General features: G+C 45.5%; 1 protein-coding gene across 2 annotated transcripts in view; it reads left to right on the top strand.

Moving 5' to 3' along the window:
• Nucleotides 1–24183, top strand: part of LMF1 (lipase maturation factor 1) — a 206544-nt gene that overhangs the window by 7468 nt on the left and 174893 nt on the right. Inside the window, exons 2-3 of one of the 2 annotated variants that reach the window (XM_042798474.1) lie at nt 3123–3432; nt 17907–17917. In XM_042798474.1, the coding sequence (XP_042654408.1) occupies nt 3123–3432; nt 17907–17917 (321 nt within the window). Of the gene's footprint in view, nt 1–3122; nt 3433–17906; nt 17918–24183 lie in introns of those variants that run through there. The other variant, XM_042798476.1, reaches the window with a different exon arrangement.

Genomic DNA, 24183 nt, shown 5'->3' with positions numbered 1-24183 from the left:
TTGCACGTGTCTGGTAACATGGGAACCGTTGGCTACAGGATGAATGAAGCCTCTTGAAGACTTAGCTGGTGCCTTGGGGGGACAGGTCGGGGTGATTTGGTGGTGGGGTTTGGGAAGTGGGTGCTAGTGCCTAAGGGATGCGCCCTTCAAAGGTGCTCCGAAAGATGCCGGAGATGAGCTGAGAGGGAGCACGGCGTGGTGCGAGACAGCGGCTCAGCTTGGGGAGTGTCCAGGAGAGGGAGCTGGATCCGGGACGGAGCAGCACGACTGGGAAATGCTGCACACGTGTGAGCAATAAACAATAAACGGCGCTTGCCGGAGGTGGGCCCCGATGGCTTGGAGGGCGATGGATCGAAACGGGAGTGGAGCGGTCAGGATTGTTTCGGGTTAGATGAGTTCTTCGTAAATTAGGGCTGCTGCCGATGGGGTTTAGTTGTGAAATGGTAACGTGTGAAATAGCAGCAGTGCAGCGCCTCGCGAGAAATCGATGTTCTGGGAGAAAACCGCTTTGGAGCCCATCTTTAGATGTGCACTTCATGCCAACCTGTAATGCAGTCTGCTGCTTTCTGACTTAAAAAGGCTGTACGGTATTTTGTACATGCAATGTGTACTTTTCTGCAATTGCTATAGTTTGTTTTACCTAATTTACCCTTTCCTTGTTTATCTTGCATACTGTGCATGGGTCTAATTTAGATTTTTTTTTTTTTTTTTTTTTTTTTTTTAAGTAAAAAACCTGCTTAGCAGTTATGGGTTGGGGCAGCAATTTCTGTAGCATTTGGGGTTGAATTTGATTAGCACTTTTGGAAAACTGCAGCAGATTGCAGTGCTAATCAAGGGAAATCAAGCGATAGAGCTTTAAGGCAGAGTTGGTCTGTCTTTTTTTTTTTTTTTTAAAAAAAACCACAAAAATTAAGATATTAAGTTATCTGAGGCTCAGAAGCATTATACTTCTGCCGGTTTCACATGTCAGGCTTTCTGATGCTGAACCGAATGTTGGTATATGAATAATCTAAAATATAAACCACTTAATTTGTGGTCCAAAACTGTTTGTTTAGTGTTGCTATCAGCTTTTCTCTTGTCCCTCCCTGTCCATAATTGAGTAAAATATTCTGTGTGTCTTTTATTAGTTTGTAAAATCTTTCACTGTGTGTAAAAGACGAATGGAAAGAGACGCAACCAACTAAACCCCCAACTTTATTGCATTAGCGCTGTGATTCAGAATCTGTTGAAATCAATGGGAACCCTCCCAGTGACCTCAGATATGTGTTGGATTGTGAGTTTTAGTGGTTTTTCAAATGAGAACAAAATACATGGCGTGTGTAAAGAGATGGAGTAACTGTTAAGTGGATTAACCAAAATCCACTGGAGACCTTTGCGTGTGTCTGGGGAGAATGGGACATTTATTTTTACTCCCTGGGGCTGCAGACTTTTTGTTGCTAGTCGAACTTCAAAGAAATGGGAATCCAGGCCTGAACTCGGGGAATAGTTTCACATAGACTTTCCCCCAGCGTTCCCAGTGAGAGGCACCAACCAGATGAACACCAGAATTTGTGTTTGCAGAATGACAGTATTCAGATAAGGAAGGAAGCAGATTTGATCATTAACTAAGGAGGATTGGGGGGAAACAAATTGGCCTTTTGCAAGACCTCTGGTATTGCTGTGTGTGACGTGGCTGGTGCTTGGATAATGTTTGAAAGATGGGTAAGTTAGCTGCTGGGAGCAAAATGTATGGAGCCTAATCAGGAAATGTTGGCCTTCATCATTTTTTTTTTTTTTTCTGAGAAATAGAGATTACTGCAGTTACGAACTGCAAATTGGTAACTGGAGGAGATTCCTGAAATATGAGATAATCCCTAGAAGCTGACCAGCTTTCTCTGTAGAACATCAAATTCTAGGTCTATAATCTGTAATTAAATTGCTTATGTGTTGTTAAAAAAAGCATCTGTCTGTTCTAAGATTGTCCAGTGCAAGAGCAGAGACACTATAAATGAAAGAGCTGTAGTGACATGTAAAAAGTAGCAATTTTGAGGACGGGAAAATATTAAGACTTTGTATTTCCAACCTACCAGGATGTGAGAGGATCCAGAAGGTCAGCCCATGGCATAACTACTGTATTCTGCAATTGCAATGTGTAACCATTAACCGTTACGCTGCCCAAAGAATTAAGGTGTCATTTGGACACCTCTTGAATTCTGCATATGCATTTAAGATGTCTGATTAACAAAATTGTAAAATAGTAAGTGTTTTCAATGTAAGGGAATAATCCAATACTTGATAGATGCACAGATAGCTTATGTAAAAATTGAGATATGTTGTCCTCTGAAGTCAAAGCCTTGCAGGCAACAAGCTGGTACCCGTCTGCCGTGGGTTATTTGATCTGGGAGCAGCAGACATTGTAGATCACCATCAACAACAAACCCCATGCTGGAGCTGTTGTCTATTTACACCGCAAAATGTTTTGTGAAACTGGAATAGGAGGGATCAGAAAATACAGCCGTGTCTTTGCTGCCGCGGAGCTGAAGGGAGTTCTGTGTGCTCTTGTGGCTGCTTCCACTGTGCTCCCCAGTATCTGTGCGTGAACTGAGGGTTTCTCGGTGTCTCCCTTCCAAATGCTTTTTGTAGAAAGGAAATTCTGTCCGAAAGTTTTGAAATTAATGCATTAGTCTCACTCGTACTCCGCAGTGCAATTAAGCTGTTTACCTCATCAGCATTAGGAGATGAAGAGCGTGTGTGACTAACCTAGGGTCACACAGAGTCTAACAGAGCTGGGCTGAGCCTCCTGTTCCTACATTAAGTCAGGTCACTCACTTACAGGGAGCTTTTCCCACAAGCACATTGTTGAGTTTGCCTGAAGCAAGTGGCATGTCCCTTAGAGCTGCTGAGGAGAAAATTATCTCAAAACAGACTCTGTGCCATTTCCTGGTGTGAAGGCAGAGACAGTATTTATAGAATTCCTCTGCCTTCTGGATCGTGGTTAACAGAAATGACTGTGTTGTATTTTAATGGAGATGAGGACATGGGAATAGACTCCTTTGCGAGGCATGAATGTACTTCTGTAGCTTTGGACTCATCAGCCTGGATGATTTCTAATACTGTTTTTCCCTCTCCTTGTTTTCCTCTAGTTGTGGCCTTCCTGGTGGCGTATCATCAAAACAAGCAGCTAATAGGAGAGAAGGGGCTGCTCCCTTGCAAACTCTACCTGCAGAATGTCAAAAAGTATTTCAAAGGGAAGATAAACCTGGATGCCCTGAGCTATGCACCAACAATCGTCTGGTTTCTGGATTGGTCTGACATGGACAGCACCCTGGACTACCTCTCCCTGGTTGGCCTGGCGACTTCAGCCTTTGTATTGGTAACTGGATGTGCAAACATGGTCCTCATGGCTGTCCTGTGGGTTCTCTACCTCTCCTTGGTCAATATTGGACAGATTTGGTAGGTTAACAATCTCTCTGCTTTGTTCTTCCTTGTAACCTCTTGCTGTTCATTGTATACATTGACTTTCTATTACCTTTTGAGGTTGGTAATCTGGTAAGGAGCAGTGTAGGAATGTGAGATAAGGAAAGCACGTGGCAGAAATGAGTTATGGGCATGCCTCTGCCCTCTTATTTGGGATATCTGCCCTGATTTCTGTTGTCCTCTGAGAGGCAAATTGGCTGTATAACATGCTATGCTTCACGGTGTCCTGCTGTGAAGTACTTTCCCTCACGGCTGTTGCAAGGGAATTCCCCTAATAATACATTTGAGATGGTTTCTCAATTTTTAGTTCTTTCCAGGAGAGGGCTGGAACACTCATGATAAGTACATAAAGCCTGTGGGGGAAAAAGTAAAGGAGAAATAGTGTCTGTCCACCTAACACCTTGCTGCAGGGAAAGGCTATGGTGCAAAAGGAAAGGGTTTAGGTGGTCCTCACATTTGTTAAGGCCCCAAATGCATTGGTTAAAAGAGCATGGACCCTTAGAACCCCAAATTCCATTAGTTCACCTCTTCAAGTACCTCTGCCTGTAGCAGAGGGGATGTGATAACTTTGGGAAGGGCAGAGGCTATGCCATGAAGAGGTGCCCAATCTGTGGACGTGATAAAGCTGTGTCACTGGGATGTTCCTCCCAAACCTTCTGGCTCTATAACACGTGATGGGACACCTTTAGAGATGGGCTCAGTGAATTTAATTTTAAGGATTTGCATGTGCTCGAGCAGCCCTGTGTCTCGTCCTGTCCCATTCATTCCTATCCTACTCCAGATGGTATGTAAGTGGGTGAAGCATTAACAGCTTCAGTTTTCTGAGAAGCCCTGTTCTCTGAGCTCTTAACTCAGCATGAACTTAAGACTGTGAAAGAAAGCCACAAAATTTGAAAAATAACTTGGTGGATAGTTTTCGGCTGCCCGTTGCCAAGTTATTCCAAAATCACTCGTCTATTTTTCTAGGTGTTTTATGTTACAGGGCGAGAATTCAATCATCGTCCTGCTCTCATTTCCAGAGATACAGGAGCCTGTGCCATTGTAGCAGCAAATCTGGATGTGTTGCTTGACGTCTTTCTCTTTGCGTTTGTTTGGGGGTGGGGAGAAAGGGAACCCCTAACAACCTCCCCCTCAAGCTGCTCAGGTTTTATAGCTGAAAGCTGGACCTGCAGTGACTCCTGAGGCTGAAGGTTTGCTCTGGCTTGCTCCTGATGTAGTGGGCTAAGTTGTTAGCATGACAGGCTTTCTTCATTAGTGCCCACAAGGCACTCTGGAGTGCCCGGTGCACTCGTGCTGTGGCTACAGTGGTGCTATGATGTTGTTATAGTTTTGATTTTAAATCAAGCTAGCTGGCGTGCGTTCTGTGTGTCTTGCTGGGCAGTCATGTTCTGTGCTCGTCCTGCACAAAACTTTTCCTGGTAGAGGCAGACTGAAGGCAGAGATGTGGTGTCTTCTCTGCCAGTTCCGGAGGGGTGACAGTCCTGCAGAACTCTTGAATTTTTGCCAAAAGAAATCCAGTTGTACCTGTTTTGAATGTGTGGCTGTTTTGTCATCTTCCAAGTCTCTAAGGGAGAGGCGAAGGGTAGGGGATAGAGAGGGGGGGCATTTTTCCACTGCTGCACTGAACCACCACCCGTGTCCAGCAGACCTTGTCCAGATCCTCTTCCTGGGGGGGGTTAGAAGCTCACGGCCCAGCGTCGGGTCTCTGCAGCTCTGAAGACAATGAGCTGGCCAGCAGGAATGCAAGCAGAGCACAGCGTTTGCCTTTTGTGGACACTGTGGTTGAAAGGAATTGACTCTAGGTATTTGAGATAAGGCTGTATTTTTTTCCTCCTTTGCTACTTCAGGCTGAGCGTTTAAAAGTTACCCTGGCACAAGCAGGTGGCTCCTGGTTATACAGCAACAACACACCAAGGGTCAGATTCTTCTGGGGAAGGGGTGAGAGAGAAAAAAGGGGGGGGTAGGAGACATTGCTTCAACTTCATCTCTTCTTAATTATGGCATCGAATATATTAAACAGGAAATTAGGTCCTTCATGTAAAGGGGTGAGGGAAAAGAATCAAAGCAACCCAGCGGTACAGTTCATTCAGCTGTGGTTACATTTTTCATTAGATCCTCTGAAATGGGTCACTGGGTGGTCAAAACCATATTATTATTGTGCATACAGTGTGACATTCAATTCCTTGGAGAAGGGGACGCTGGGTGGCTACGTACTTACAGTGCAAGTAAACATGGGGAAAGAGCAAAGAGGGGACTAACTGATTTCTCACTGTCCTTCAGGGAATTTTGCTTGCACGAGGGATGAGCTTAGAGTACCTGAAATCTCATGAATTCTGCTGCTGATTGTGGGTGGGTGGGTGGCAGCATTGCCCTTAAAACTAAAGCTGGCTTTAAAACTCCCTTTTCATCCTGGTTTGTAAGTGGGGTTAGATGGTCCTGTTAACTTTGTTTTACTCTCAGGTTTGGTCAGATTGAGAGGTTTTGATGAGTTCTGATTGTTCTCTAAAGCATCTGTTCGAAGACCACAATGACTTCTTATAACGGGGGAAAGCACAGCGTTGTCAGGCATTCCTGATCCGAGTTACGAGATAGCTCAGCAAAGAGGCACCTGAAATGAGGAAGAAATTCCTCCTGTGGCCACATCATTTCGTGGTTATTGTACGGTCTTTCTTAATGTTCCCTTTCAGCTGGCAGGCGTGGACTGCTGCGAGCCGGCACTGCTGGGCTGGGCATGGACCCGTGGGCTGACCCGATCCAGCAAAATCCTTTGCAGTAGTTGCCTGGGAAGCCAGTTCAGGGAAGATCTGGGGTGATAAGGAGGAATAGAGTTCTCTTCTTTAGACCAGTGAGGAACAATTTATTCCTTTTATCGCCTTTTCTTTTTCTATTTTAATTTTAAATGTTTCTATTTGTTTTGGGCTGGAGTCTCCAGATACCGGGCGCTGCTGAAGGAGCGAGTCTTTCAACTGCTGTCCAGCTGGCTTGGGCTCAGAGTCAGAGGAAGCTTTAGAAGAGCAAAACGTCTCCTTTGAAGGGCAGGACATGTTGCCTGCCTGCCCCAGTACTGCAGACCTCCACCTGTGAGCCGGGGAATATGCTGTGTGCCTGGGGAGAGCTGAGCCTGCTGTGACAGCACGGCAAGGGACCGGCTTAAAGGTCTTTGAGGGTGTTATAACCCTCAAGAAAACTGCTCCTGGAACAGGCTGATGTGAGCCGTTTGTGATGGATTTTGCAGGATAAGGGTTACTTTGGCAACCTAAAATCCTGAGAACTGGGGCCAGGATGTTGTCCTGGCCCTGAATTCTTGACTTCACCAGTTTACTGTTGGCTCTGCCAGAGCGTCGGTGAACTGTCTCAAATAAGATGCACTTCAGTGGGTCTCAAAACGACTCCAGCTTTTAGAGAACAGCACGTTAAGTGTGGTACCTGTGAAACGCGGGGCCAAGATTGCTTTTGCCACATTTGAACGGGCAATGCTCAGGGAAGCTTTTGTAATTCTGGGCACTCTGTTCCCAAAACAGCTGTGGTATTTGGGTATAATAGTGCTGCACTTGCATCACAGGCTCAGGGCGTCTGTGTTAAAATACTGGGATTTGTTTTCCCCTCTGCCATTTTGAACTTTTGAAGTAGAAGGAGACTTGTCAAGAATCCAAAAATCTGCCCGTGCAAAAGAATATATAACTATCTGATCTATATGCTGGGTGAAGTGCTTAATTGTTGTGTTAATTTTAGCTGTGATTTTCTTGTGATTTCAGCAGACTATGCCTAATTTCAGTTTAATAAGAATAATAGTAAAAACTGGTCCTAGTTTGAGTAGAACAGAAGCTATTTAATGAAGGTAAAGAAGCTTAAAAAGATTTTGTGGGAATTTCCCTGTACTTCAGCGTCCATTTTGCAGACTGTAAGTCCCGCTGGGCTAAGCTGAGTCACTGGAAGAACAGTGCAGCTCCACAGGTCCAAACTGAATGGCTTTGCCTTTCTCCCCACTTCCTCCCTCCTGAATATTAATATAATGGATTGTCATGCATTTAAACAAGAATGGGAAAAGCTGCCCCTTTGTTTAAAAGTAAAAATACTTGTTGCAGGTGACCCCGTGAAACCTCCATTTGTGGTTTTATTCCCTACGGTTTCCGCTGGGGCATGTGTCTGCAGAGATGGACCATTGGCAGTAGAGGTCCTTTGTTAGGACAAGCTCTCTGGGAGAGGTGTTCCAGCAGAAGTTAAATCATTTTTGTACCAGAATAACTAATGCACTTCTAAAGTGAATTTGTAATTCTGGAATAAAATCACTTTTATCCCACAGTAAGGTGTCTCCAGAGAGCTATTACATTTTCTTATATAAACAAACTTTTCAACTACTCTGCCACTGATCTCCTGTTTCTTCTTCTGTTGTTTCCTCACTGAACCAGCCCTCCGCCCCAGCATTTTCAAATGTCGTCTGAAAACCCTTCCTTTCCCTTGGTTATTGTGTTGTTTCATTTTACAAAGCATATTGCCCACTGTTAGAGAGCACTCAGTGGTACAGTTTGCAGGTCACTTGATACAAAAGCTAGAATTGTGGTTTTTTAAATCCTATTGCCTTTTCTTCTTTCGTGACTAAAATTCTGGTAGAGTTACAAGAGCTCAAGGGAATAGGTTAAACAAGCCAATAAATAAAACATTACAGCATGAGGTGGCTACAGTGTTCTTTTCGGTGTGTTCTTCCCTTGCAGAAAATGTTGGTGGAGCTACTACTAACAGGTATTTAGGGTGAAATAAGACTAAGCAAGGAATATGAAACAGAGCAGTGCTTCACCCCTGTACAGCCCCAGAGATTGCAGGCGAGTGCCATCCGAGTGTGCTCACGTGCCCTTGGTGGTTGCCAAGAAGTTCCAGATGCTGCAACACTTTTCTGGAGCGTGGAGAGGAGGACATACCTCTGTCTTTCTGGCCGCCCGGATGCCTGATGTTTATTCGCATTTAGCTGATTGAACATAGTATTAATAGCTTTTAACTTTAATATTGAGGACTTGTTGGAGGGACAGGTGTACTGCAGGCCATGAAAGCATGTCTCCGAGGCATGTGATTTAATTGCAATTAAATTCCCGTCCTCAGAAGTTCGTTTACAGCAGAGAAAGAAGAAGGACTTGTATGTCATGGAGGTTTTGTGGTTTATGTCTCATTAAAAACCACTTGACCTATGCAGGACTTTAATCACGGTCTTCTGTGTGCTGGTGGATGAATTGGTGACTGACTCAGGCTGAACTCCATTAAATGCTAGGGGGCTGATGAGATTCTCAGGGCTGTGTTTTCACTCTCCAGGAGGGCATTAGTAGCCATTAAATGGACCTCTTTCCCACTTTTTTTCCCCTCTTACATTCTAGAGCTTTGGTTTTTCAGTCTCAAGCGCTTGGGTTTTGTTTAGTGTCATCCTATCCAGTAAAGGTTAGAAACAGATATCTTCTGAGTTTCTTATTCCAGCTTGTAAAACAGCTAGTGTGTGAATTGTGGGCTGGATTTGGCAAAACATCATTCCAATTTTGAAGTGTACTGGTTTGTGACCCTCTTATGCTGAGGGCACAGCACTTACAGAGATACTCATTTTATGACTAGAAGAGTCCTGGTCTGACATGCAAAATACAGATGGAAGAATCTCCCTTTGAGCTTCCAGCAGACCGGAGCCACATCAGGGGTGAATGAACATATCCACATGGCTAATTTGAGCTAATGCACATTTTATTCAGTAGCATGGGTAACTCAGTAAGACTTGTTTGCTTGCTCAGGGGCAGACAAAAACTGAAAGATGAGGAGCTGTGCAAGCAGGGAATAGGAACTTGGCGTGTCCTGGGTTTCATCAGTATGCTTGGTTCACTTGGGAAGCTCTCCGAGACCTCACTGTACAGGCAGGACTGGATGTGTCAGGCTGTACTTAACTGTGTGACCTTGGCAAAGTCTTTCCATCAGTCTATATCGTGCTTTATCCGCCTGCCTGGAAGTAATACAAGCTTGTAAGATTTATTTGATATCAGCTTTACGGATATCAAAGTTTGAAGTGCAAGCAAAACTTAACGTTGTGCCTGCATCCGCTGTACAATTTTGTGTATTAAGAGACATCTAGGATTTTAGATGAATCACGTTAACAAATGTCACCTTGATGCATATGCTAAATTGGAGTAATTTGAAGTTTGCTGGGGGCTTTGCAAATAACCTGCTTGTAGAGAACCCTTTTTGCAACCTGGCGTTATTTTTCTAGCTGTCCAAAATATCTCAGTGACAACAACAACAAGAAAACTTAGAGTATCTTATTCCTTTATCTGGCCCAGGCCTTGGCAATAAACCTCAGGAATTTCTTTGTTATTGTGGATTGCAGCCTTGCATCCCTTTTACTCCAAGCTCCCCTCCCTCTTTCCCCAGAAAGAAAAGATTATCTCTAGAAACGTAAACCAAAAGTTGAAGGATCTCAGGGGGTCATCCTTCCTGTCGAGGAAGCTGCTTTTTGGCACTTCCTACTCGCAGAGAAGAGAGGGAGCGTATCGGTTTCAAAGAATGCTGTGAGCAGTTGATATGACATATTAATGAAAACAAAGATTAATACCATGTGACACTGTTGCCTTGCAGTACAACTGGGGACTAATGAGGCTAATAAGAACCATATTTTTGTTTGAGAGATTAAAATTTACTCATGGCTGATGTCAGAAATGAATCACTTAGCATTTTCCCCCCGGCATGTGTAGGGTTTCCCCTCCTTGCCCTCGGCTGGCTTTTGGTTTAGCAGCGGTCCTCGAGCAGGGCCAGCCCCGTGCCATCGGCTCGCCTGGCACCCAGCATGGCTGGGAAGGTGGAGGGTGATGCTGTGGCTGCCTTGCCTGCCTTAGTCCCCCGAGACCTGGAAATGTGTGCTCTGCAGTGTGAGGTTCCTTGTCTTGGTTGAGGCAGTTGTGTTAAATGCAGGTGGCAACGGGTTGTATGCCGTTAATTTAGGCTGGGTTTCTTAAATGGGCAAGTTGGCAATTGCACTCTTTGCTCCTTAGGATGGCCAAGGAGGTTTGAGTCTGCCTATGCCCACATCTACTCCAAAACCTGTGCATTAGTCTGTGAGAGGGGGGGGGATGACTGAAAAGGCAGGTGGAGATGAATCTGATTAAGAAGCTGGGTCCAGCTAAGACATGAACTTGAGAAGGTCGGCATGAGCTGTCAGTAGAAAAGGAGCTGCCAAAATCCTTGAGGGCTGTCAAGGGATGCTTTGGTGGGGTCTCGGGCTGCAGCGGGTCTGGTCGTTGCCTGCTTCTGTGAATATATTCCTGGAGAAGAACTGATCCGTGGCAAGTCTACCTTGCCATTGAAACATGACGTGAAAAACAGGAGAAGCGGCTTTGGGGGAATGGTGCGCTGGGGGGTTCTGGGCAGCTGCAGCGTGGAGATTGCAGCGCTGCGGCTGGGGCGATTTGGTTTTGTAGTAAGTAGTGCCTCTAAGATGAATGTCATCTGAATAATGTGAATGCTTGTAGGGACTTAAATAGATTTAAAAAGAGGCAAACGAAAGAGGAGTTTAAATATTTTACATTGATTGGTTGCATGTATTGTTTTGACTTACTGCAATTACTGGCTTCGCTTCACTTAGTAATAGCACCTTTGGAGGATTGTTTTATTTAAATCTGCTGTAAGATAGCCAGAGTACTATAAAAATTAATTCGCTGTATGCAGAAGAGATCGTGTCTTTGTCTTCAGTAGAAAACATTCCTGTGCCAAGGGTGCCCGAGGTGCGTGCAGGGGCTGTAGCATTACGTCCGTACCGCAGCGGGTGCTCGGGTGCTGCTCCCGGGAGCACCCGCTGCCAGCCAGCTCCTGCCCCAGCGCGTGCTCCCTCTGCTAAATGTGCACTGTGGAAGTCCCCTCCGAGTCCTGGATTGTAACTTTTTATCATGTTGATCCCAGTAATCGCTTCTGTCTAAATGTCAGGACTGTTACCTGTAGTATTAGGAAAGCATGGAAAAGCAGCGGCGTGTCTGCTACTTCGCTTTGCAAAAAAGCCTGACAGAATGACTTAACGTGGTAGAGCGTAATGCTTTGATAGCACAGCAAATGTCAGCAAAAAGCACATAGCAATATTCTTGCACCTCCTTCCTGCCTGCTCTGCCCCTGGCTTGGTTTCGTGAGAAGATGATGCTAAAACACCAGCGGCAATCGGAATGGGATATGGGGTAAAGCCGTCGCGGGGGGAGCTGTGTACACCCTGTGGACAGTTAATAACACCCCGCTATTTCCTTTGCACAGTCTCTCTTTAGATTCCAAACACTTCTGCAAATCATGGCCGATGAGAAAATGAGAGCAAAAAAATTATCAGAAGATTATGTGGTTAGTGGCATGGCTGTGCAGTGGCTGATGTACCCCAGGGCTTTGCCAGAGACAGAGACAAGTATTATTTAATTGTTTATTATCTGGCACATCTAATTGCCAGCTGTATCCAGTATGTAGGCTTGAGTATTGATTCTACAGCTGAAAGATTTAGGAAAAGAATGAATAATGTTTTTTTCTTTTTCTTTTTTTTTTTTTTTTTTTTTTTTTTTAACTGTAACTTGCCAAATAGCTTCATGCACCCAGTCTGGTCCAGCACACGTTCATGTTGTTTAACTCATCTAACTTCTCAAGCAGCTGTGGTTGGAAAGAATGTTAATACAGTGGTGGGTACAGCCGAAAAGCAATCAGGGGTTAGGGAAGGGTCCAAGCTGTGGTGGGATCTACGTTCGCTAACCTCCCTAAGGGTCTCAATCCAGAAATTTATTCTTGAGAACAGCATTTGCTACCAGTGGTGCCGGCTCATCGCTGGGCTGGGGTTCCTGCTCCACCAGAGTTATTTGCAGGGCTGAGCCGCCTTCCTGGAGAAATGTTCCAGGTCTGTCTGGGTAAACAGCAGCGCTGTCCTGGCGAAGGGGAGGCAAACGACTGTGAAAACAAGCAAGTTCTCTTGGGGAAAGGGTCTGGGGCAGAAAGAAGGTGGAAACGTGCATTAGAATAACTCATGTCTTTATGAGCTTGATGTAAACAAAAAGACCGTGCTTTTGCTGAAACCCAGAGCCTTGCTGCAGATTTCTTCATTTCATGGGGAATCACACTTAGTCTGCAGAATGGTTGGCGGTCAAAGGCCAACCTTTGGAGAGAGATGAATTAATGCAATTAATGATTCTTTTGTTTGTTTGTTTTTAAATCAAGGAATGGAATTACTGAAATGCAGTTTTCCTGGGGTTTTACTTGCCAGCGTGCCGGCAGCAGAAATACAAAACCTTTCTGCTGCTAGTCCTGAAAAAGCAGGATGGCAGCACTGGTTCCGTGCCACCTCCCCGCGCACGCACGTGCACCAAAACACCGCCGTGGGACTGACCACTTAGTCTAGGTCCTGAACGTGTTCGAGCCGATGCTGACCCCTTTATTTGCCACTAGTGGCTGTTCCCACTTGCTGTGCACATGCTTTTTGAGTTTGTTTCTGCCTAGGGAGGTGCAGTGGTTTCGGCAGGTTTGGGGCGAAGCGTGGTGGAGGAGCTGCAGTTGCCTTCCTGCTGCTGGCTCCTGTTCTCGCCTTTCCTGCCTTAGACTTGCCCTCTGGCTTAGGAGCAGCTCAGAGAGGGGTTCCCGAGGCTGCCATTTCAGCATCTGGTGTTGGCACTGGAAGGATTTAACCAAAGCGAATTCCACTGGAGTTTGGCAAATTCTACAGTCGCGTAAGCCAGGGCTTGTAATAATTTTTAGCTTTGGAAATGAGTACAGACACAACAGTTAGCGAGGGCCGGGGCTTAGTTGGGAAATTCACATTTGGTTTCTTAACCAAGCCTGGTGCCCTGCCTTGCGAGGGGGAGATGAAGCGGTGCTTGGCTGGCTCGGCCGCGGGCAGACCACGTCGCGGCCGCGCGGGCTGGGCCCGGGGTGTCAGCGCCCAGCCTGGCTCCCCCAGTGCTGCTCCAGCACCTTTCCCAGCACCATGTGCAAACCGAGGAGTAAACCTCATCCTCAAGCACTCTTTTTTTTTTTTTTTTTTTTTTTTTTTTATTTTTTTTTCAAATGTTATCCCAGTTCCTTCCATTTAAATGTGGATGTTGTAATTACAGAGCGCAGAATCCCAGTTTTTAGAGATCGGTGACCACAATAAAGTGAATCCAGAAACCAGACGAGTGGTTTTATTTACTACCATTCTAGCTTATTTCCTCCCCCCACGACCGCTGTGCAATACTAAAGGCTTGGCAGCAACTGAAACCAGCTGTCAAAAATGTTCCTTACCCCCACACTTTTAAGTTAATGATGTTCTGAAATTAATGGTGCACTAGGCTAATTCTGTCATCTCATTTTGAGGGACTCTTGGTCTCTTGCAAGTGATGTTTACCAACGGGCTGCTTTGTTTTGAGGCACTGCGCTGAGGAAGGGGATCCCCAGGTGCCAGGTGCTGTCCATATATATCTTATATATATATATATGCACACACATACATCGAAAAGATGAGGGTTTTTGTCCTGAAGTGTTTACAGCTTTAATTTCATTGCTATATTGTGGTTCACCAAGCAAGTTTTCAGGCACGTAAGCCAGTAACTTTAGGAGCGTCATGTGCAAGACAGCAGTGGATGAGGTTTCCCACTTCTCGGAGCTGGGGAGGTGTCAGCCAGCATCTCCTGTCTGGTTGTCACATTGTGCTGGAAGTGGCTGCGGCCCCACGCCGGGCAGAGATGAGGCACAAGCCTTGCCGGCGGGGCAGAAAGTGTCCTGTTGTGCTGAAAAGCTGAAGGAGCTGAGTTTGATTAGTTGAGAGAAAGGGAAACCGGGAAAGGAGACAAAGATCAAGGGCGTGACAGCAGCAGAGAGGAGGGAAATTAGCTGTTCTCTGCGTTCGCTGCCTCCACGTGGATAGAACAAGAAGCTGTTGGTGTCCATGGTGGAAAGGAAGATACAGGTTAGACATAAATCTTCTAAAAGTACATCTGGAGGAACACTGGACTGAATACCTGGAGAGGGAGGTGGATTCTCCATCACTGCTTAGACAGTGTCTGTCAGAGGCGGTTCTCACAGTCGCTCCTGTCTTGGGGCAGGTGGATTTTCCACATTTTCTATACGTCCATCGCTTAGCCATTTTTTTTTTCTCCCTTAAAGCTATGCCTGCATTTATGGCAGGCAGCTCATCCAGCTTTCCCTGTTCACTGGTATTTTGGAAGGAAGCTCTTCGCTCTGCCAGTTGCGTGTCCATTTGGTCGCTCGCTGCAGTCTGAGGCTGCTGCTGTCTCCTGGGGAGATGGTCCCGGGCTTCCTCCTCTCCCTGGCTGGGTACCCCAGGGAAGACCAGGGTAGTTAATAATTCACATTTCCCTCCTTCCCAGGGAAGGGATACTTCACGGTGCAGCTTCTACTTGGTTTCCATTGCGGCGGGGTGCTGCTGTGGAAATCTCATTACAGCAGATTTTAGCTCTATATCCTGATGGAGAATAGAAAAATGTGTCTGTACTACCCAAACACCTTTCCCCCCATCCCAATTTATACAGCTCAGAGAATGAGAGAGATTCATAATGGAGATGAAAGTTGACATCTGGGTTCACTTTCCGTAGAGGATGTTCTCCATGGAGAACAGGGAGAGAGGCTGTTAACACCAGCTGCAGATTAGGGATGCAGCAGGGAATTATCCCGCCTGTGGAAATCGGTTTAGTTGGAAGGATCTTGTGGTGTTGGGCACTGCTGGGATGTGAATGGTGGGTAGGACTGTTTTTTTTTTCTTTTTTTGGGTTATAAATACAGACGTGTTTTCCTAGTAAGCATCAATAGATGTAAAGATGAGAGTTCCTGTCTATGTTCTAATACTCTTTCTTAATAGACTCTATTTAGAGTTTTGTCATGTTTTACAGACTTGTAAGAGGAGTCCTGGAGACAACCCTTGCATTAAATAATCTGTGTAGCTATGGGGTAGATGAGCGGAGAAGGAACGTAAATTTGTTGGGCAAGTCTGGCCGATCTGCTTTTCCTCTTTCTTGAGCAAATAGAAGCCATCATCCCGCGTGCTTTGCATGCAAAAAAAAAAAAAAAAAAAAAAAAAGTTACACAGAAAAGGTGATGTTTTCAGCTGGGTTGGTTTGGGAGCTCCCCGTTCGCTTGCACAGTGGTGCCTGTGCGTGGTTTGGAGACATGGGAAGCTCTTGCAGAGCCGTGTCTTCAAACCCAGCTCTGCTCCGTGCTGCCTCCACCACGGGCACTGACGGCGGAGAGTATTTTCATCAGGAGTGATGTAGTTTAATGTAGTTTAAACTGTGTTTTGCTATCAGTTTTTGTTTTCCAGGAATAGATGTGAGCAGAATTAATCAGCGTGACAATGTGGTGAAAACAATTTAACTCAAATATTTGATGATGTTTATGATTCCCAGCTGATACTTGCAGTCTTTCTAAGTGTGACATGAAGTTTGCCTCTAATGACAAGTCATGGATAATTACATTGTTTCTCCAACCAGAAAACAGAAATGACATCACGTTTTAATTTGATTTAGAAAATCTGAATGGAATATACTTTGAATTTGCAAAATTTCTGGTTTTGACAATGTGCAGATCAAAAGTTACTCTGTTGAAATTTGCCAAAAAACCCCTAACCCGCAAAATCAAATCCATGTTTTTACTTGTCATTATCTGTTGGTAATGTTGCAAATGCTAAGGCAGGCAGTAGGAAGAACTTTTAATAAACACTTCTGTTTACTCCATATAAGCAAGGAAGAGGACCTTGAAAAGGAAAAATGGCAATTAGGTTCCAAACTACAACCTGAAGTCTGCGGGAATTGGGTACCTGCCTGTTTGTACCTATAAAAAAAATAAAAATCCCTGCAAGAAGTCCTGCTGCTTTTATGTATTTGGAGTGGGCCATTTGGTTTGGTTTCCTTGGCATTTGTATCGCAGGCTTCTTCAGAGAAATAAATTCACAAGTGTTTGCCTGTCATCACATGACAAGTAATGGAGCCTAGATTGATGTAATCAGCAACAGACACACGTCAGAAAACTTAATGTGGTTCAGAAGAATACAATATTTTATTAATTCCTCATTTTGTGTGTGTCTCTGTGTGTGTGTTTTAAATGAGCCTCAGGGGGTTCTTAACTTCTGCCAAGAAATAAGAATAATTCGTACAAGTTTATGTTTAACTGCACCACAACTGTGGTGGAGAATAGCAAAGTTAGGTTGCCCTTAATGACAGATATCTTTATAAAGAGCTACTTTTATTAAGAAAGTTAAAACTTGTTGCGCATTTTAAACTTACTGCTCTTTCTACGTCAGTAGACCTGTATGAAATTGTTGTTAAATACGTAGTGAAATATTTAGATTGAGGGATTATAGAACTATTCAAACTACATGTGTATAAGTATAAAATTTGCACGCTTAATTCAGGACATGTTCAGTAAGAGCAGATCTTTCTGAAAATCTTCAAAAGCCTGGGGTATTTTTTGGTTTTGAGGTTCTGGGTTTGGGGTTTTTTGGTGTTATTGTAACGCAGTATTCTGCAGAGACAAACCATAAAGCCCTGATGTAGAATTGAAGCCATAATGGGAGTAAACACAAGCTGTGTGTTGAAGAACAGCATCTTAAAACTTTTTAACATTTGGGTTTTACTTTTAATTGCAACTTGTAATCTTACAGAAGGTCACCATGTTGTAGCTAAGGCTAAAGGTAATTTCAAGGAGAAGACCAGTTAAAAAAAGCAAGTTAAATGATGCACCAGACTGTGGCGAAAATTCATTCCCACGAAGATGACACAGTAAGTGTGTGTCGCTTTTCCTGAGGATTGGTGAGCTCCTCGTGCACAGCCCCCAGTGGGCAGGTGGCACGGTGCTGGGCTTCCCTCGGGCCCAACGAGGAAAAAAACCTAACAAATAGTTCATCAGCCAGAAGTAACTTCTTGCTTTTCAGCAGCGTGGGCTTCATCAGTGCAGAAGTATGCGCTAAGCTTTGTGTTTTTTAATGCCTTCAGTCATTGCCTTCTGCCTGGGAAGTGCTTAGCACGCTTTGGAAACCATAAGTGAATAATTTTGCAGTGGAACCTGGTTAAGCTGCACTGTCAACTAGATCGCTCGCTCAGAGGAGTTCCTCAAGGCAGAGGGAATGTGAGGAGCAGCCCTTTGTGAAGCCCAGTGTCTGTTGTGATTTGGGACTGTGCTGTCTCTTCTGGGTATGCTGGTTTAGCATCTTCATTGAAAGAAGAGGGGACAATTGCTTGGAGTGCCAAATAACAGCTTAATTTGCCCAGAAATGAAGGAGTTTGCTCTTTTTGCTTTTCCAGGTAGCAGCGATTTACCATTTAGTGTCTTGTGAGTTGCATGTTACGTGGTTCAGGCTTGTTTCCATACTCCTTGACAGATGTGTTTTGAAATTCTAAATGTGTGAAGTTTGAAATGAAACTAATATGAGAGGTTCCTACAACTGATCAACTGAGATTTTAATTTTTTTGCTTTTTCTTCATTTTGTTTTGCAGGTATTCGTTTGGTAAGTGAATAAAAATGAGAAAAATCTGCAGTAGTAATGTATTGATGCATTGGTGGGTATGTAGATTTTACATTACTCTAACTTGCTTTCTCAATTTTTGTCTGTCAAATGTAAGTTTCAATTGTCTCTATTCTCTGCCTTTCACTGAATTTCTTTCTGTCCATATGACCTTAAAGAAAGGAAAACTGGAGCCAATTCTGTAAGTTGAGATTGAAGGAGACTTGGTGGAGGGTTGTGTACGTACCAACAGCATCATTTTGGAGGGTGACGTTAAAGATGAATAGTTAAATAAGCCGCATGCAACCAAAGGAAGTGCAGTCTGAAGGACATCCTCTGGGAGGGAGCTTGTTCCTCCCAAATTCCAGTTCCCTTTCCACTGAGGACTTGTATGAACATCAGAAACCTTTTACTCGTGTCATCTGCTTTGCCACTGGTGTGAGGTGCAGATACTACTCCCTTGGAGGTCTGGAAAATTGATTTGTGCTTTGTACAGGTTTGGGGTTTTTTCAGCATTAAGTATTCCAGCCCACAGCCGGAGTCTAAAGGGGAAGCTAGAAATCCTGGTAGAAAACATTCCTCTCTGTGGACATATTAGAAAAACTGCTAGTGTACTTCTGATTTTCTGGGAAGTACTGCTATGGCATAATGTCTTAAAACAGCCTATTCGGTCATGTCTTCTCCTTGAGCCAGGTGGTGCTCGTGCTGTTGGATGGGTGGGTGGAGAAGGATGCTGTGTCATTATGTGGATGAAAAGGGGATTCGTGGTCCCAAGTTATCACTAGCCAGGCACAAATACAAATTTGGTGATTCTGATATAAGGCACAAGAATAGTTAAAGTCCATTTGTGTCTGTGTATTATTATCACCGAGGATGCCTCCCCTGCTCCGTGTTGGAATTGCATCCGTCTCCTTGTTTACTGATTGATTGTTTTAATCAGTTGTAAGTGGACATCGTGCTTTAGTGCACGTGGGGTCATCGAGATGGTGTTTCACCAGGTGGAGAGGTGGAGGGGTGTGGAGAATTGGTTCTACTCCTGCGTGTTTGAGAGAATACTTCCAAATCAGATGTGGGTATTTTAACCAGCAGGACTTTACAGTATGAAGCAACACTTTCGTAGGGTTAGCGAGGACACCCTTCTTAGTTTTAGCTCACCTTACTCATCTTCTATATATATGTTTTCCACTCTCGCTGACGGTTGTAGAAAAAAGTGCTTTTTGCAAGTAGTGTTTTATCTTTCTTTGGCCTTTCTTTATGTCCCAACTGGATAGCCACCCTATGAGGATTACTGAAGTCCTTTGTACGCAGTAGGGTCTCTCCCTTCCTTGTTTTTGGCTTAAAGGCTACTTCTGAATAAGATGAATGAGATGTAAATCTTGAGTTACTTTTGTTAGAATACAGGAAAACCACAATATTTTTGTTATAATATAGCTGAAACAACAACATTGTCATCCATTGCTGTAGAAGTACATTAAATATTGCTGAGCTCTGGAAGCCTTATTCTTTGGTAGCATCTACTTCAAAGCAAGATCTTAAAAAAAAAAAAAAAAAAAAAAAAAAATTCCTGGAGAGATCTTTGTAAATGCTGACTGTTTCCTATTCCCCTCCAGGAAGTGTGCTTTTTTTTGATACATCTTAGGATGGATTTTGGTAGCCTCTATTAAAACTGCAGGCTGTCCCTATGAATTTTAAAGAACTCCAGAGTCTGGAAATAACAACAAGCTGTTAGGCCAAATGGGATCAACTGGTATTGCCACAGGTTTTGCTCTTTGCTCTTACTCCTGTCAGGTGACAGTTATTAAAAACACTCTTCACTTCAGGGAATGAGCTGTGAAACAGCCGTGCAAGAGCTTTCACAGTGCAAAGCACCAACTGCACTGGACTATTTATCTTTGAAAGGTGAAGAGGTGCTCTGCAACGCAAATCCTGGCGCGGGCATCAGCCTGGGGGGTTCTGAAATTAGCCGAGCTGTAATAAGTTCTTGCCTTTATTTATTGTTATTCGGGTATAAATTTGGCTTTAGATGTAGCGTGGTGTGTTTCAGTGCACACGCGGTGGTTTTACGTCGGGGCCCTCCCCGTGGGTTGGCACAGCTCAGGCGTGCGGGGCTCCCTGCCAGGAGACGGGAGCGCCCGACCCGATGGTCCCTTTGCCTCCCCGCTTTTGGCAGTGCAGCGCGCCGGTTGTTGAGCGGGGACTGTGCTCTGGTGGGATTGCTCTTTGGCCCGAGTATGCTGGATGGCTTTGGTTCTTCCTAGCTGAGCTGAGGCTGCCGGGCGTCCCGTGGGGTGGGTGGGTGGGTGGGTGGGTGGATGGGTGGGTGGAGGGATGGAGAGATGGGTGGATGGGTGGGTGGAGGGATGGGTGGAAGGATGGAGAGATGGATGGATGGGTGGAGGGATGGAGAGATGGATGGATGGGTGGGTGGATGGATGGGTGGAGAGGTGGGTGGATGGGTGGGTGGATGGGTGGGTGGATGGGTGGGTGGGTGGGTGGATGGGTGGGTGGATGGGTGGGTGGGTGGATGGGTGGGTGGATGGATGGGTGGAGGGATGGAGAGATGGGTAGGTGGATGGGTGGGTGGCGGGATGGAGAGATGGGTGGATGGATGGGTGGGTGGATGGATGGATGGATGGATGGATGGATGGATGGATGGATGGATGGATGGATGGATGGATGGATGGATGGATGGATGGATGGATGGATGGATGGATGGATGGATGGATGGATGGATGGATGGATGGATGGATGGATGGATGGATGGATGGATGGATGGATGGATGGATGGATGGATGGAGGTGCTGCCAGTCCTCGGTGGAGCACACCTGCAGAGCCAGCAGTCAGGCTTCTCCTACAGAGCTGAGCTTTTGCGGCACCTTCATCCTCAGCCTAAATCTCCTCCTTGAGCTTTGGTGTACCAAGGGCTTTCCTCCACGGCCCTCTCTGATCGCCTTTCTAAGTGCCTTGGTGACCTGTGCGTGCCACCACGAGCCAGCTGGCCTTGTTCAGCACCCTTGGTCCTTGCTTAGCTCCAGAAATGACTTTCCCTTTGAAAGTTGCAGCTGTGGTGCTGGGACTAGAAAGAACCATCCAGGTCAACTTGTTATTTTATCCCTCTTTGAAATTAAGGCCATCTTTTCTTCTGGCTTAGAATGAGACCAAAGCTGCTTTTCAACAGATTTGTGATGTTGACAGCTTTGCTGTTTCCGACCCTTTCTGAGCAAGGGTGCGTTCTCCTAGAGCAGTAGTTCTTGATGATGGTTCTGTCAGAGATACCCCCAAGGATGTTGGTTTTTTGTTTTTTTTTTTTTTTTTTCCCCAGTGGTAGCCTGATTTAATATAGTGATTTATTATCTCAGTTCTAACAGAGGCTTTGAAAAAGATGATGCTCTTTTACAGGCTTTCTCATCCTATTTGTTCTGTTCTGCCTTATTATTGTGTTAAGTAGCCCCAGATATGCAGAAAACAGTTTGGTGGCCCTTCGTCTGTCCTGAGCTGTTGGTCAGATGAGATACCAGTGAGGAGCTACGCTGAGCTGCAGAAAAGCTGCAAAGATCGCGTGAATTGTAATGGACAGCCATGTCTCTGTAGAGTATAAATCCAGGTGTGGTGTGGGAAAATGATGTAACTGTTGGGGGAGATTCTGACTCCACATCGTCACCTCCATGGCTGTTGGGATACCTCTTGGAGCAGCAACCTGGATTCCCAGCAAGGAAGACACGCAGAAAGGACAGAAATGCGTCTGTTAACCTCTTGGCTATCAGTGGGATCATGAAACAGAAAGGATTGAGAAGCAGCTGATCTTCTTTGACTCCTGATGCACAAAAGTGTCCAATTTGGAGCCAAAGCAAATGTTTCCTTGGGGATTGTTCCAAAGAGCCTTGCTTCTGCACTCTTTGCAGGCCAACTGTATGGCTAGAATTAGAAGCATATTTCAAAAGTAAGAGCTATTTTTTTCCTCTTACGGTAAACTTCCTTGTTAATTTTGGTATGGAGAGAAGACAATTGCTGAAGGTTGAATTGAACTCCTAGTTTTTTTTCCATTATCTGTAAACATGGAATAAGCAAATAATTTAGATCGTACCAATGCCTGCCCCCAAATTTTATATTGCATCTATTATCTCAGAATTTAAGATGAAGTGTGTTTTGATTAGAAGTGGAATAAAAAGTTGAGAGCCGAGTGTACGTAATTCTCCATTACTTGTTAAATCCTCCCTCTTTCGTTCAGTGCAAATTGTTCCAAGGAGGATTTTCTTTTAAAAGGTCTTCAGGGATCTTGAATTTTAGATGTGCATTGACATAAAATTAAATGTTAGAGTGCACAGCTGGGGTTCTGGCTTTTGCTGTACAAGATTGAGACGTTTCTCTTTTGCGAGTGCACGTTCCTGAGGAACAGGCGAAGTTTTCGCGTTGGTTGCACTGTACTAGTGAGCAGCGCCGCAGTCATGGAAGAAAATGAGAGGAAGTTGAAATAACGGAGGTCAAACTTTACTGGTGCGGGTCCGAAGCTTCATTTGAACGTGGGGTGAGATGGGGATGTGTCTGGGCTGAACCGCGGCCCGGAGCTGACGCGCCGATTCCTGCAGACCCATCTGCAGCCTCCGCGTGGTGGGTGTGAGGTGGGGTTGCCCGAGTGCAAGGGAATTCGCCGGCGGAGGTTTTGCCTTGAGGATCTGGGCGGCGTTATTCCCGGAGGACTCTGTTCTGTTCCCAGCAGGAGACCACGGAGCCGCGGCGCGGGCGTCCCGGCGAGCCCCTGGGAATCGCGGCGGGGTTGAACACCCAGATGGCCACAGGCTGCAATTTATTCCTCCTCCCCCCATGCCGAGATGGGAGGGACAGGGCTGCTTACCGACTGTTCCTGTTCCTGGCTAATATTGTGATCTGCTGTTCCTATTTCTGGTGTAAGAGTGGGAAACTTTTCTCTCTGTCTTATTAAATCTATTTTTCAAGCTGTCACTTAACCAGGTCTAGTGACAGAGTCGGATGTTTATGTGGCCCTGGACACTTGAACTCTGGTGTTTTCAATCACAACAGCACCTTTTGCCAGCCGTTGTGAATTAAATACTCCTCGTGACCTTTTACCCTCGCCGCTCTTAAATTCATGCTTTAAAAACAGCTTAATGAGGGGTTTACTGGCCCAATTGGAAGTTTTTATTAAAACCTATTAGTGTGCTAGAGTAGCCTGCCTGAAGGAAACGATTAGCCCAAAGCAACTAAACTCGGAGCTGGCCCCTAGCCACACCAGGTTTTCTCTAAACTGTTTCCAGACCCACGTTAACCCTAACACTGCAGCTTGCATGGTATTCATATCCTCTGCTTTAATTTATAGCTTGTCTGATTCTCTCCCCAGCCTTTCTCCATGTTCGCGAAAGCATTTTGTTTTAATGTAATTAGACCTGCATTAAAGGGCAACATGCCTTCATTCAGGCTTCACTCGTTTGAGAACCTCAATTAAGTGGAAGCAAAGCCCTCTGCTGATGGTGCCTGGGGACGGAGCTGCCCTCCGGACAAGGTGTGGAGCCCGCTGGGCCAAAGCCACAACGGTCCCGGGGTCCTGGTTAAGCTTCCCATGAGGAGCATCCCAGCTTCAAGCTGGTGATGCAGCTGCATTGGTGGAACACCCTGGGATTTGAAATGAAGTTGTGTTATCCGGGGGACACAGACCTTGGAATAACATGCAGGAGCTGGAGGGTGGAAATTCCAACTGTCTTCTGCCGCTAACTTCCAGCTGGATCTTAGCTTGCTTGCTCGAAGTCTGAGTTTTATATTAAAAACCGGGCCAGTGGTTCTTGCCCCTCTTAAAAATAAACTTTTCAATGCTACTGAAGTCCTGTTGCCGTTATCATAGAATCACAGAATGGTTTAAGTTGGAAGGGACCTTAAAGCCCATCCAGTCCCAACCCCCCTGCCCCGGGCAGGGCCCCCTTCCCCCAGCCCAGGGGGCTCCCAGCCCCGTCCAACCTGGCCTTGAACCCTTCCAGGGAGGGGGCAGCCACAGCTGCTCTGGGCACCCTGGGCCAGCGCCTCACCCCCCCGCACAGCCTTTGTGTTATCTTTGTGTTCTTGTGCTCTTGTCTCCATGCAGCTGAGAAAAGCAGGCCAGAGTTCCTACTTGTCGAGAAAACTGCTGTAGCAAGTCCCATGTCCCAAAAGTGCTGTGCAGCTATCAACTTTGTACGTATTCCCTCCCCATCCATGCTCCCGGCTGCTTGTCCAGGCTTCCTGCGATGTCTTCTGCTGCAGCCACGAGGTCTTTGGAGAAGGGA

This window comes from Tyto alba, unplaced genomic scaffold (genome assembly GCF_018691265.1).
Source record: "Tyto alba isolate M040663 unplaced genomic scaffold, T.alba_DEE_v4.0 Super-Scaffold_28, whole genome shotgun sequence".
Lineage (NCBI taxonomy): Eukaryota > Metazoa > Chordata > Aves > Strigiformes > Tytonidae > Tyto > Tyto alba.
The sequence above is the reverse complement of the archived record's forward strand: the minus strand, read 5'-3'. Positions and strand labels throughout refer to the sequence as shown.